Source organism: Arvicola amphibius, chromosome 3 (assembly GCF_903992535.2).
Source record: "Arvicola amphibius chromosome 3, mArvAmp1.2, whole genome shotgun sequence".
NCBI lineage: Eukaryota > Metazoa > Chordata > Mammalia > Rodentia > Cricetidae > Arvicola > Arvicola amphibius.
The window spans coordinates 142,421,444-142,436,796 of NC_052049.1; the positions used below are offsets into that span (position 1 = coordinate 142,421,444).

At 43.2% G+C, this 15,353-nt stretch overlaps 1 protein-coding gene across 2 annotated transcripts in view; it reads right to left on the bottom strand.

Annotated features, from left to right (window-relative positions):
• The window catches only part of Unc13c (unc-13 homolog C), a 417,871-nt gene extending 404,433 nt beyond the window's left edge, over positions 1-13,438 (bottom strand). The window contains exon 1 of one of the 2 annotated variants that reach the window (XM_038322705.1): positions 10,471-13,438. In XM_038322705.1, the coding sequence (XP_038178633.1) occupies positions 10,471-13,435 (2,965 nt within the window). In that variant the 5' untranslated portion in view covers positions 13,436-13,438. The remainder of the gene's footprint in view (positions 1-10,470) is intronic. The other variant, XM_038322704.1, reaches the window with a different exon arrangement.
• Positions 13,439-15,353: the final 1,915 nt, after the last annotated feature.

Consider the following 15,353-nt stretch of genomic DNA (forward strand, 5'->3'; position numbering starts at 1 on the left):
TTTATCTTGTGTTTCCCCATCCACCTACCCAGAGTTCAACGCACTCCTGGGGACTCATTGAATAGTGCTTCATTTGGCTTGGGTTATCTTTGTTGCTGCTGCACCCTCCACCCCCAGAGATATTAACATCCTGGATGGATCAGGCAGTTGTGTGCTCCTGTGTCTTATGAAAACATTAAGAAATACAGTTATGTCTATTACATATACAGGCCCAGTCTATGTCCCCAAAGCTGCCCGAACACAGAGCTGTTCTGAGATTGAAATACCGGAAGTAAACATATAATTGATTACTTTCCCAAATGCATCATGGGCCATTATTTTAGCTTCTAGGAGAATTCACTGGAAGATAACCAGAGCATTTGGCTTCTGCCTCATAGTTCTCAGAAAAAAGTTTATGATCTGAAACAGAAATCATCATGCCTGTTAGGTAGGCTGGCTTCTGCTGCTAATTTATGGTCTGAACAAAAGCTTATCTTGCTGTTAAGTACGTATTTTCTTTATTTCACAGAAAGTATGGCTTATCAGCATTTAAAATATGGAGCCTGGGCTACACAGAAGTTAATCAACTTGCCAACAATCATACAACTTGTAGGGTGATTGCAGGCACTGTGCCCTTAACCACCACATATGATTGCCTCAGTGTTGGCTACTGGGGATCACTAGGAAAAATGATAAAGGGACAGGGCCTTGCAGCCTGATTAGGGAGGCAGCAGGGAGCAGGGATGGTTGTTTTGCCAGTACTGTGGGCCCCACGCTAAAAATAGTACAAAAAACTGTTATCTTGATAGTTTTGCAAATTTGTTTGTATCTCTAACCTCTACTACAGAGAAGTGGCAGATTGGGAGAGTGCACGGTATGGAGACAGGAAGTTGAGCGGATCACACCAAGTCTAGGCAAGAAATAACTGAGTGATAAGATGAAGGGTAGGAAAACAGTTGAAGCCAGAGAGGGAATAACATTTCTTATGCCTTCTTTGGGCCTGTTCGTATTACCTACCTCCAGAGACATAAGAGTGGATTGTTAATATGCAGGTTTTTTTCATTTTGAGGACTTCCTTTAGATTAGCTAACATCGAGAAAGAACTAGACTTGATGAATGGAACATACTACAAGCTCCTATGCTATACATACTATTTCCTTTAACGGATGCTTGCCCTAGGTAGCTGGGGAGATCCATCAGTGGATAAAGGAGTTGCCATGTGAGCATGAGGACCTGAGTTTGAATCCCCACCCATGTAGAAGCCATGTCAGTAGTGTGTGCCTCTAATCCCAGCACAGAGAGGTAGAGATGGGCAAGTCCCAGGAGCTGGCTGGCTAAGCAGTTTAGCACATACGGTGAGCTCCAGATTTAGTAGAGACCCTGCCTCTGAAAGTAAACCAGGAAATGATAGAGGAGAACACCTGTCCATCAGTCTCTAGTCTCCACACATACAAGCACATATGCACTCAACTACATTCTCTCTCTCTCTCTCTCTCTCTCTCTCTCTCTCTCTCTCTCTCTCTCACACACACACACACACACACACACACACTTCACAAAAGAAGAGATACAAATGGCCTAAAGTAACACTGCTCAATGCCCTAACCATCAGCACAAGATCCGCTGAAACCCTCGGCCTGTTACAGGGTCTGTTATCAGAAAGATGAACGATAAGCTCTAAGGAGGACATGGAGAAAAACACATTGTCCACTACCAGCGGGAAACAGGTAGCTGCATTGGAAAACAGCAGCAAAAACATCGAATGGAAGAGCTTGGCATCCAGTAGTCCCATTCTGGAGACATGCAAAAGGATTTAAATCAGCATATTAAAAATTATGTGAACTCCTGTGTTCAGGCAAGCAGCCTTCTACTCACAACTGCCTGTAACTCCATTTCCAGAGGATCCAACACCCTTTTCTGGTGGCAATCACACACACACACACACACACACACACACACAAAGAGAGAGAGAGAGAGAGAGAGAGAGAGAGATTAAAAATCAAAGGAAAACTTAAAAGAAAGACACTATACTAAGTCTATAGAATTGAACAGCAGTTACCATAAAAATCAAATTCAATCAGTTGTGGTAAGATGAGTAGATGACAGGTACAGAAAAATGAGAGCTGTATTATTCCATGTATTTGAACTCCACAAATGTACATCTCATAGAGACAGAGAGCAGAAAGCTTGTGATCAGATGCTGAAGGGACCAAGAAGAAAAAACAACAGAGAACAGATGTTGCAAAGAGGGTAGGATGCTTCAGGAATGTGATGTTGCAAGATGACCACAGTGACAGTGTGACTTTCAAGGGTGTTAAAGGAATGTATTTTTAATATTCTTCTCACAGAAAGGATAAGTCAATAGGATGAGTGATATGCTAATTAGCTTGACTGCTGTGCCTCGATCAAAATATCATGATGAATTCTATAAATACAGTGCTGTTAACTAGAAACATTTGAAAGGATAATTACACTAGAGACAATTCTAAAATATTAAGAGCAAGTGGTTCTAGGCCAAAATTCATTCTACATTTCATACCTGGAGTTAGTTGACATCCACTGTTCCCAATATGGATATGATTGGTTTGGAGGAAGATTCAGGGAATGGAGGAGAGGAGAGAATAGAGATAGAGATGCAAGTGTATATGTATGAAAGGGGAGGATGGAGGGACTAGAAACCTCCTTGAGTTTTCAGATAACAGAAGTTGGAAAGAATAGGAGGTATTTTTGGACAAAATTATGTACTGAATGATTTATTTTTAAAACAATCTTATTTTACATACTGATCTCAGTTCCCTCTTCCTCTCGTCTTCCGGCTACCTCCACCTTCTCCCCACCCCACCTCCCATCTACTCCTCAGAGCGGGTGAGGCCTCCCAGGGGAAGTCAACAAAGTCTGTCACATCACTTGAGACAGGACCAAGGCCCTTCCCTCTGTATCTAGGCTGAGCAAAGTATCCCTCCATAGGGAATGGGCTTCAAAGTGCCAGTTCATGTACTAGGGATAAATACTGGTTCCACTGCTAGTGGCCTCACAGACTGCTCAAGTCACACAACTGTCACCCACATTCAGAGGGGCCTAGTTCGGTCTTATGCAGGTTCCCCAGCTGTCAGTCTGGAGTCAGTTGTAGGCCAAGGCCGCTTGTTCATTTCCCAGCTGCCCAGACCCGAAATAATCACACAGAAACTGTATTAATTAAAACACTGCTTGGCCTATTAGCTCGGGCTTCTTATTAACTAACTCTTATATGTTAAATTAACACATTCCTATTATTTTTATATTACCGTAATGTTCGTGGTTTACTGGTAAGGTTCCAGTGGCATCTGTCTCCTTCAGTAGCTATATGGCATCTCTCTGACTCTGCCTACATTTTCTCTACATCTCTGTTCATATTTCCCACCTGACTTTACTCTGTTAAGCCATTGACAGAAAGCAGCTTCTTTATTAACCAATGGCCTTAAAACATATTCACAGCATACATCACCTCCCACATCAGTCAGTGAGTGCCCACAGTCAGCTGTTTTTGTGGGTTTCCCCATTATGGTCTTTGTCCCTTTGCTTATATTATCACTGCTCCCTCTCTATGACTGGAATCTGGGAGTTGGGCCCAGTGCTTGGCTGTAGATCTCTGCATCTGCTTCCATCAGTTACAGAATGAAGGTTCTATGATAACAAAGTAGCCATCAATGTGATTACAGGGGAAGGGCAGTTAAGGTACCCTCTCCATTATTGCTAGATTCTTAGCTGGGGTCATCCTTGCAAATTTCTGGGAATTTCCCTAGTGCCTGGTTTCTGGCTAACCCCATAATGGCTCCCTCTTTCAAGGTATCTCTTTTCTTACTCTTCCTCTCTGTTCTTCAGCCAACTTGACCTTCTCAATCTCTCATGTTCTCCTCACTGCTCTCCTTTGCCCCTCCCCATTGCCCTCCTATTGCCCTCCCCCTCCCCCATCTTGCCAATTTACTAAGGAGATCTTGTCTACTTTCCCTTCCCTAGGGAATCCATGTATGACCCTCTTGGGGTTCTCCTAGTTTCTTGTTTTCCCTGGGGTTGTGGACAGAAGACTGGTTATCTGTTGCTTTATGTCTAATAACCACTTATGAGTGAGTACATATCGTGTTTGTCTTTCTGTGTCTTGGTTACCTCACTCAGAATGGTTTTTTTTTCTAGTTCTATCCATTTGCCTCCAAAATGCCATTTTTCCCCACTGTGTACTACTCCACTGTGTAAATGGACCACATTTCTTTATCCATTCTTTAGTTGAGGGGCACCTACGTTGTTTCCAGGTTCTGTCTATTGTGAATAATGCTGCTATGAACATAGTTGAATAAATGTCCTTGTAGTGTGAGTGTGTATCCTTTGGGTATATGCTCAAGCATAGTATTGCTTGGGGTAGATTGATTCCCAGTTTTCTGAGAAACTGCCATACTGATTTCTAAAGTGGCTGTACAAGTTTGCACTCCATTCTAAAGAAAACTTTCTCAGTATTTTTAAGTAAATAATGTATTAAAAAACCATTTATTATTTATGCATATTGGTATCCCTGAGTGTATGTGTGTGTACTGTATTATGCAGTGTCTGAAGAAGCACGAAGATGGTATAGGGTTCCCTGAAACTGGAGTTACGAGAAGTTGTGAGTTGCCATGTGTGCACTGGGAACTGAACCCAGGTCCTAAGCAAGCACAGCAAGTGCTCTTAACAACCAAGCCAACTCTCCAGCTCCCAAAGTAGATAATTTCTAAACTTTTCAATTTACACACAATTTTAAGGAGAAATCCTTTTACTTCTCTATAGTTTAGTGTATAGATATTATCAAATGCTTTTTATGAAATTTAAAAATCTATTACTCTAGAAAAATCACTTGTTTTGCTATGTTTTTTCTTTGTAAGTTTAGAAAATTATTAACGTATCTCTTTAAATGATTCTCTACTAGTTTAAAAGGAACAGGAAACTAGAGAACATACTATGTGTAAGTATTATAGTACAGCATTCAGTGGTGCTCTTCAAATGGGCCTGATAACCACCTGCCTCACAATCAGCAAGAGCTTTTTAAAAGTCCAGCTCTGGCCTGGACTCTATGGGTGAGATGTGAGGTCCAGCTCTGGCCTGGACTCCATGGTGGGGTCTTGGTGACTTAATAACTGGGGACAGAAAGTCCTGGAGATAAGACAGAAATACTAATTCTTTTTAGATACTAAGCTGGGCTTTAGGTAAAAGAGCATAGTGTTGGTGATCTGTGAGCCAGGTCATCACTGAAAGAGCATCCCACACACCCAGTCTTCTCAAAGATAAGAGAAAATGGAGAGACTTATCATTTGATCGTGGTTTTCACAGTAGAAGCCAAATAATTGTTTTTCACTATCTTGAAGTTTATATGACCAAGAAATACTAATTTCATTGAAAAAAAAAAAGCCGAGCTTGTAAGACTTCATCTCATAGGCCCAAGTTAGATATTTATATAGATGTATGTATGTGTTTATTTATATAAACATACATACACACATGCAGTAATATGGGGTGGTGAGTGTTCACCACGAACCCTTCATAATGTCATGACCTTAGCCATTGACTGCCATGGAGGTTTGAAGTCAAGCTCTACTTTGGAGATTGTATTTGTCATCCAGATTTCTCTCTTTTTCATGTAAGCATGAAGCCAACACCTAACACGTCTTTCTGTGTAAAGCACAGTTGGGATTCTGGTTTGGGGTTAGGAAGAGAAACAAGAAGCATGTACAAATACAAGGTGCACTCTAGGACCACAGAGACAGATAGACGGGAATTTAAAGGAGACTGGAGTGAATCTGGCTAGTCCTGGGCTGGAGGGAGAAATCAAAACGTTCGTAGTATAGCACTGAGCTTGAGCGAGCTGTGCAAATGACACCACCCAGCAGGGCCCAATGGTAGGGAAGGTTTGAACTCCATCGGGCCAGGTTTTTGTTTTTGTTTTGTTTTTTTGTTTTTTTTTTCTTTGTTTTTTTTTGTTTGTTTGTTTTTTTTCGAGACAGGGTTTCCCTGTAGTTTCTAGAGCCTGTCCTGGAACTAGCTCTTATAGATGAGGGTGGCCTCGAACTCAGAGATCTGCCTGCCTCTGCCTCCCGAGTGCTGGGATTAAAGGCATGCGCCACCACCACCCGGCCCTTCGGACCAGGTTTTTTGTTTGTTTGTTTCTTTCTTTCTTTTGCCATGTAGAGTCTAAGACAACTTATACTATTGGAATGCTGATGGGGTGAAGTTATTTATTTTCACAATATCATCACCATGTAGCTACAATCATTAAAGGTTTCTTGTCTTCTAGGCCCTGAAGAGAAAGCTTGAAATCATTCAAATGTCTGAACATGTAATTTTATAATCCTATGTTTAGGGTTCTACATTCCACAGAGATTTCCAGCAAGAGCTTTCTGGCCTGGTTTGTAATAAAAGACAGAGCTGCTGCCTAATGGGACCCAGGCAGCCATGGAGAGCAAGCCTGCAGGCACCTGCCCAAGGCTCAGTGAGCAGATGGCCACGGGCACAAAACCACCATGGCGATTGGCACCTTGTTGGGTGCCTGGTGCAGGAAAGGGCCGGGAAAAGTCCTTCTCTGGCTGCCCTTCCCTCAGAAGCATATTGGGAGCACAGGATGGGGAAAATGCCTGGTCACTGCCAAGCAGAGCTGAGCTGCCCTTTGAAATCTAGGCTACTGCAGCCTCCCGGGGCGTCAAGCTGCTGCCTCTCAGAACCAGAGCGGATCTTAAGAAAGAGTGTGCCGATTTCCTGTGGTATAGTGCGTCCCCTCAGTTTCCATTCAAAGCCGCCTCACAGGATGACACTAAGACAAGATTACAGAGGGTTCTGAGTCCTCTGCGGATCCGCCTGCAGTACATGACACAGCTTTCTCCGATTCAGAATTCTCATGTTGGTGACTGAGGCACTGTTAGCTTCCGCCCGTGCAGCAGCCTGCCTCTGCCGCCAAAGCGGTTTTAAGTTACATCATCACCAGGTGCCAGGTGCCTTTCCACTGTCAACTATGGGACATGTGCACCCTTTAAAAGTGCCCGCCAGGCACTTGCCCCTCTTGCCTCTTGCTCCTTGCTTCTTTATTGCCTCTCCTCTTCCTCCTGTCTCTTTCCTGCTCTCTCTCCCTCCCTCCCTCCCTCCCTCCCTCCCTCCCTCCCTCCCTCCCTCCCTCCCTCCCTCCCTCCCTCCCTCCCTCCCTCCCTCCCTCCCTCCCTCCCTCCCTCTCTCTCTCTCTCTCTCTCTCTCTCTCTCTCTCTCTCTCTCTCTCTCTCTCTCTCTCTCTCTCTGTTGCCTGCCTCTTTCACGTACCCACTCCAACACGGCCTTTCGCTCTTCCCTCCCTGCTTGCCAGTAAACCTCCTGCACTAACTCTGTTGCCTTGGCGTGTTTGTTTAGTGGCATACCTTGGCAGGGCATAATGAAAGGTACCCAGGTACCCACTTCGTCTTTCTTTTTTATTTATCTTTGCAGGCACAACAATGTGTTTTCTGAAAAGTACCACGGATGTTGGGCTGAAAGGGTCATTATCATAACAATCTAACTTGTAGAGCCCAGCTAATGTAAAATTTTCATTTTGAAATTAATTTTTAAATGACTTTATTGTATATATTTCTAAGACATAATAAGATAGGTGTAGAGAGTAAAATGATTTTAGTGAAACAAATTAGCATATGCATTACCTCACATGGTCATCCCTTGGTGTGTGTCAAGAACACAAATATAAAAAATAATAACTATAGTCCTTTGTAGTCATCACTGGGCCATTGGATCCCAGACTTGGTTCATCCCATGTGTCTGTCATTTGTTTCCTCTCCCTCATATGTCTCGTTCCCTCCTCCACTCTCCCTGCTCCTGTTTACCACTGTTTTACTGTCTTTCTCTTCAAATTTGATTTCCTTTCTAAGTACTCAAGAGGGAACCCAGAGCTTCTCTCACATGGTGGTTTATTGCTCTAGCAATGAGCTATACTCAAGCCCTGACTGCTTTTGTTAGGATGTTTCATATAAATTGTGTCCTGTGATATTCTTGTGTCTTACATCACTTGATAAATGATAACCTAAAGGCCCATCCATGCTGTAATAAATGGAAAGATATCCCTTCAGAAAGCCAAACAATATTCCCTGTTTATATACATCAGTTTCCTTCTTTAAAAACTAGAGGCACTGACTGCTCTTGCAGAGGACCTAGAATTGGTTCCTGGCACCCACATGATAGCTCACAACCCATGTAAATGCTCTCTTCTGGCTTCTGAGGACACCGGACACACTGGTGGTGCACAAATGTATGGGCATGAATATCACTGATAAACATATAAATAACATTAGTTTTTAAATTGAAGATCCACATTTTTCTTCTGAAATATAAGGACTTGCTGTATTTTTGTTGTCTAATATTTCAAACTGATACCTTTAATGTGTTGACTATAAACAGATATCCATTGTATCACATTAAACACACACACACACATGTTGTTGGCTGTTTTTCGACTCTTTCCTCTTTGGGGTGCCTGCCACCCAGTTCCCAAATAAATACACACTGGGGCTTATTCTTTTTTATATATGCCCGGCCTTAGCTTGGCTAGTTTCTAGTCAACTTTCCTTAACTTTAATTATCCTGACTACCTTTTGCCTCTGGTCTTCTCCTTTTCTTACTTCTGTGTATCTTACTTTCGCTCTTACTCCCATGGCTGACTGTGTGGCTAGGTGACTGCCCACTAGCGTTCTCCTCCTCTACTTGTTCTCCTGCTCCTTCTTTTCATCCTTCTAATGTTCTTCTTCTATTTATCCTCTCTGCCTGTCAGTCCCACCTATCCTTTCTCCTATCTTGCTATTGGTTGTTCAGCTCTTTATTAGACCAATCAGATGTTTTAGACAGGCCCAGTAACACCACTTCACAGAGCTAAACAAATGCAACATAAAAGGAAGGCAACACATCTCTGCACCATCAAACATTCCACAGCATAAACAAATGTAACACATCTTAAAATAATATTCGACAACGCACCACACACACCACACACACACACACACACACACACACACACACACACACACACCAGTTTAATCTTTTAAGTAACTAGCTGAATCTACAGTAAAATATAAAAACAGTCTGATTTCCAGATTCTACATAAAAAAAAACTGTCAGCTGAATGTCACTGACAAGGACTTCCAAACCTTACTTTGATGGGGGATATTATTATTCTAATATAATTATATTCACATAACAATAACAGTAGACTGTTTGGCATTTTCAAATCAGTTCTAAGTAGTTGAGAGCTCTCAATCTTACTCTTTACAGAATCACAGGGCAATGTACCAGCACCCCCCTCCCAAGACACCTCTCCTTTAAGTACACAGGCTGAGTTGTTCCCTATGGGTAAGATTTTTGGAGGAGAGAGAGCTAATAGTCTTAGGTCTTGTACCATTTGATGGTAAGATGACCGCTGACTCAGCACCCTGCCCTTTCAGTGAGAAAGTGAGACTTACAAGGGTTTGAGGCAAGGAAGCCACAATAAGCTACCGATTACACAAATTATTCTATAATAGAATTTCAGAATAGCAGATTAATCTCAATCACATACACATATGCCTCTAAAAAATATTATACAGAATATATTTTGATGGAAGATGCCAACACTAATCTGAGACCACATTAAGATATCAAAATTGCATTAAAAGGAGATTTTAAAATACTATCCCAAGATACTATAGACATGCAAATAAAGTAAAATGTAAATAATTGAAGTGAGTACAAATGAGTTTTAGTTAATAAGCAAAGTCATTGAACTCATCTATACACAGTTACTAAATCTCACATCTAAAATTGTTCCCCTAGGAAATTAAGAAAAATAGATCAGTTCTTCTGATCTTCACAGTAGAGAAGCAACTTCTCAACCACTCCTGAGGAATATCCCCCACTCTCACTTCTTGCTAACACCAAGCAGTCATCCACAGGTCTGGCTGAGATTAGCTGTGTAGCCCCACCTTTTCCTACCACCAGGCTTCAAATCATAACTCTACAAAGGAATGCTTATATATGACCATCTATCTTCTCCAAATTTTAAAATGAAATACTACTTTCTCCACTACCCTGTGAACCTAGTGGAACCATGGCATGGGTGCCAGAGCCTGTCTATTTTTCCCCCCAATGAATCCTTCACCTAAGACAAGAATCTTGATCCACCATGTACAGGCATGTACAGGGCTAGAGTTGAGCTCATTTCAATATGAACTATCTGAAATCTATTTTTCCTTTCCTTGTGACTCCCACCTTGTTGAGAGATCTACCTGAACACAATGAAATTCTTCTCAGAGCGTGCGCGCGCGTGCGCGCGCGTGCGCGCGCACACACACACACACACACACACACACACACACACACACACAAATTCACTCTAGGTAAATTCCTTCTCCCAGGAAAACCAAGATCATCCTGCCCAACCGCACCAATAAGAGTTAAGACATAGTGCATGACTTAGCATTTAAACTCGAGTACCTCCAGCCAGGATCTTCTCTTCCAACTCTGCCATCTGCTTCTTATAGGCCCTTAGAGCTGCTTCTTTGAAAGACGGTCGGATTCTCTTTGGCTTCATGACCTCCGGGGGCTCTACAGGGAGGTTTTGGTTTTCATCTTCCGCTAATTCCATTTCAACTGCTGGTTCATTCAAGGTTTCTAGTTCTCCTTCACTAATGATATCATCTGCCTGCCCGTCATAGCCCTCGTCTTGTGGGGTCTCGTAAGGAGTTTCATAGGAAGGGTGGTCATAGTCTTTCATGTGTTCATCTACTTCAGTGACACTAGTCCTGTTTTCTAGTTTAGCTAGGACTTGCTCCATCACTTCGACATAATCCGTCTCACTGTCTGCCACTGGCTCACTGTAGTCCTCCTCTTCCTCGGCTTTGTAGTAATAGGGCTCTGTGTAGATATCAGAGTCAAGGGTGGTACTCGACTCATTTGCTGTGGATTGAGATAGTGTCCGAAATCTCCCCATTAAGGAAGAGCCACTGTCCTCACACCCACTGAGACTCTGTGTGCTCTTATTCCACACCACTTCCAGGGCTGACTTCGCTCTCTGAAGTGTAGATCCAAATTTGGGGAACTTGAAAGTCTTATCAGAAAGGTCAATGCTTAAACGACTGTGCCAGGACTTGGGCGGGGCACCCTCCGAATCATCACTTTGCAATTCACTTTGGCTTCGGTACATCATAGATGGCTGGCTTTGGTTGGGGCACGGCTCATTTGAATTGGATTTTCCATAAGAATCGTATGGGCCAATCCACTGACCTTGGGGTTCATTGTCCAACCCAGGGCACGGAGAGGAGTTGTCGTCCTGGGTTAAATCATAGCTTTCCGAGTCATCTTGCAGGTCACTATGACACTTTCCTAGGTCATCTAGGTCTTTGCTGAAGCCATCCAGCTGTTGGTCAGACAAACTGTTGGTGTCGTAGTCAAAAGCTTCCTGAGTGGAGGAATCTAAACCCACATCAGTGGCTTGTTCGCCTTGATTCCACTCCTTCCACGGAGACAGGTCCTCATGCAGTGACAGCTGGGACCCGCTGTAATTGCTGCGGTCTGCAGATGCACATGCCATGCTGTTACTCATCCCACTGTCCACTGTTTCCGTGTTCTCAATTTCACTCTGCCCTTCCGCTGCTGGGATCCTCCTGTCCAAGCCCTGGTCCTGAGGACTGTGGTACAAGGCAGGCATGCCCTCCTGCTTCCTCTGCCAAAGTTCCCGGTCGGAAGAGGAAAGGAGGGAGCTCCCATTAGTTCTACAGAAAAACTGGCTTTCAGAAAAATCCTCTGAATAAGACTGGCACAGTTTGGAAAAATCTGATTCAGAACGACTAAGTTTAGGCGTGAAAAAGTCACTCTGTGAGTGCCAGAGTGGCGTGGCTTCCACATAATGGGCTGTTTGCTTTTCAGCGGTGTTCGAGGCCGGCAGCTGTGAGGGCCGTTTATCCGAGTCTGACTTATGTGATGTTCTGTTGTTAGTCGCTTTGTTCTTAGAACGAGCACTGTGTGACTTTGAGCTGGACTTAGAAGTGCTTCCTTTTGCGGGAGAGTCTGCATAGCTGCTTCTGCTGGCGTCAGACTCTAGATCTCTGTCACTGTCGTTGGGTGACAGCCAAGCATTCTTCTTAGCTTTGGGCTCTGGCATGGATAACTTCATGTCCATGCTCTCGTATGTCTGGGAAGAAGGTAAGCCCCCTTTCTCTTTCCTTTCTCTGACGTCATAAGTCAGAATATCTGTGGAGATCCCAATGCCCGTGCCTTTGAGCTTATATGATTTCTTTAAGACAGAATCCCTTTGCTGAGGGGTTTCGAAGTACACTAAGATGGGCCGAGGCTTTGCATTTGGGCAATCCCTTTGCTGTCCTATCCTCTGGGCAAATTCAATTTTAATAGCATTCGGTACATCTGAGAAACCCATTTTATCTACAAGAATTTGGTACACCACACTTTCAACATATTCAAATCTTTCTTCGGGCACGTTTAAAAACCTCAGGCTCACCTTACTCCCCATATGACCCAAATGCTTAATGTAATCGTGGATGTCCCTAGTTTCCCTCCGCGCCTGGACAAAGCCCGTGCGCAGCTGCTCGATCTCACTCTGGACAACCTCCACGCTGCTGGAGATTTCATCGATAGAGTACTTGAGAGCATTCACGTGCCCTCGGAGTTCGGAAAGTTCGGTTTCAATCTGACTGATTCCCTGAAGCTCTTTAAAGATCATTTCCATGACATCATGGGTTTGGCTAATGCACCCAGAGGAGCTGAACCCTGGCTCCAAGACATTTGTCTTTGGGTTCCGGGCAGTTCTGTCTAAAGATTTGCTTCGTATGCCCCAGGTTTTCTTCACGGTGCTCAACTCAGAGTCTGAGGAGACACACTCTTGGCTCTTCTTCCATTTCCTCAGTTTCCGTAAAGCACCCAGTTTTAAGGTGTGGAGGGTGCGCTCCCCATCTGAGCTGCCCTCGGAGGGCGCCAAGCTGCTTGAGCTCTTCCTGTTCCGTCTGACAGGCATGGTGTATGTTGACTGGGCCTGGTTTTCGGTGCTGCTCCTTAGCTCCTTGAAGGATTCAGAGTAGGAGCTCTCAGCGGAGGACAGCTCCTGCGGCAGGTCCTCATCACTGCTGGTCAGAGCTGTTTGCAGGCCATTGGCGATGGCAACTCGGTAACTGAATGTGGGTGACAGGGAGAAGTCCTTTTGGCCTTCCTCGTCTTCTATGGAGAAGTTACGAGTGGATGAGCACTTTGCAATCTTTTTTACAGTGCTTTTAAGGGCATTAGACAATTTAGGGGGTTTGGTGTGGCCAGCAGTCGAAAAATCTTGATCTTTTTTCTGCTGACGATTCTCTTTCTTTTTGGTTGTATTTCCCAATTTCTTTGTAAACATTCCTTTGCAAAGCTTATGTAGATAAGCTAAAATCGAGCTCTTGAAGAGACTGGCCACCATGGAGAGCAATGCGTGAGAGCTTTTCTAATCCAAGGGAGTAGACAAGGCACTGGGATGGCAGTCTGTAAAGCCGAGGCCAGCATCACTGTTCAGAGGTGCCATCTACCACCAGACAGAGCCGCAAAGGCCGATGATGCCCCACCGGGAAGTCAAGGTTTTGTGGAATACACTAGCCAAGCACTTCCACTTGTGAAAGGCATTCTTTTCTGGAAGGGGGATTTCATGGCTGCCTCATGTCCGTCTAACTTCATGGTGTTTCTGAAAAGAAAGGAATGCTATAATGAGCACCAGAATGCAGGTCCCCACTCTCCCCATTTACATTTCCCAACACATTTGTGGTATACGAAGTGTGCAAAATTGCAGAAGGGAAATGTGATTCTCTGTGTCTAAATAAAAATGTATTTATTACGAATTATAATGCCTTTTCCTAAATCACTTGCTTCTATTGAAATAGTGACAGAGGGTGGTAAGATTACTTTTAAGCACTGATAAAATGACAACTTAAACATGGTCATTATGCCATTCCCACGCTATTTCTTTTTCTAAATTCTTATTTACTAACTGAACTATAAGGATATAAGCATATTCTCCCTAGACTCTCCGAATTCACCACATTCATATAATCCATGTGTGTTAAGATTTTTCCCATGGTGGTAATTCTTTTTTCAATAGAAATAACCTCTTGCTCTTGTAGGAATTCAATGATTGGGCATTCCTTAAACAAAGATTAAAATAATCAAAATTAATAAATATTCCCAACGATGAATGAAAGCTAAGAGATCAATGTAGACATCAAGAGGACTCTGAGCATGAGTTGAAACACATTTTGAGGTTGCATTAAATTAAGCAGTGGAAAATAATAAAAAGAATGGTAAAATAGCTTTGAAACTAGAAATGACAGAAGCAAAATGTAAATGTTCATGGCTTGAAAGAGCAGCGCCAGTTTAAACAACTGGTGCAGCCTGCCGACACATGACCAAAAACTCGTCCTTGGGATTTATTAGGAATATCACCAGAGAGGAGCTCTCAAATCACCAAATCAAATTGTACCACAGATGGAACAATCATATAGATAATCAACAAATGATGGGCCAGAGTTATTCCTGTGGTTTGTTGATTGAAGTAGGACTGACAGACAACCACGGCACCTTCGTGACATTCCTTCTTGGACAAGAGGAAGACAAAGTTTGTATTTTGAGCCACCGGCTGCATGGCCCACTGTATTGTATATGGTAGACACCCAAATGAGAAGTATTCTATCAATGGAATTTCTCCCGGGACAACAGTAACACCAAGGCCTTTGCTGGTTTTGAAGAATGTATTTGGGTAGATAAACAGTCTCCGTAATTCACTAAAGGATACATCATAATCTTCGTGTAGTTTTCGGAGTCTACTGACTCTTTGTCTGTCTCCCTCCCTTGGAAACCTGCCAGTCTCACTTCATCCAGGCTCTGCAGGGACTTGGGAATACACACACACTGTGGCAGGAAGCCAAGTTTCTCAAGGGGGGGGTATGGAACTGAGCAAGGCAGGAGAACAGATGCAGGAAAGAAGCCATAAACGTCCAAGTCTTACAGGCCTTCTTGCCTTGAGAATGCAGGTGCTCTTCTCTGAGAAGATTTCTGACTCATTCACAATTCCAAGCCAGGACTTCTTATTTTACTAATAAATGGTGCTGAGCAGTTGACTCCTGAATTAAGTGTGCTAAAAACTTTATCATGCATGTCTATGATTCTTCCTTATAAAGAAAGACTTTGGAAAGTTAAACTATACTTGGGTAGATGAATCATTTTCAGTGAGTTTCAGTAGAATGAAGTGTTCTACCAATTTTGTCTATCTAAAATATCGTTTTCTAAGCCCACACATGGATGTCTGTGTTTTGCTGAAATAAAAGCAGTAGTTCTGTGAATGTGTCTGA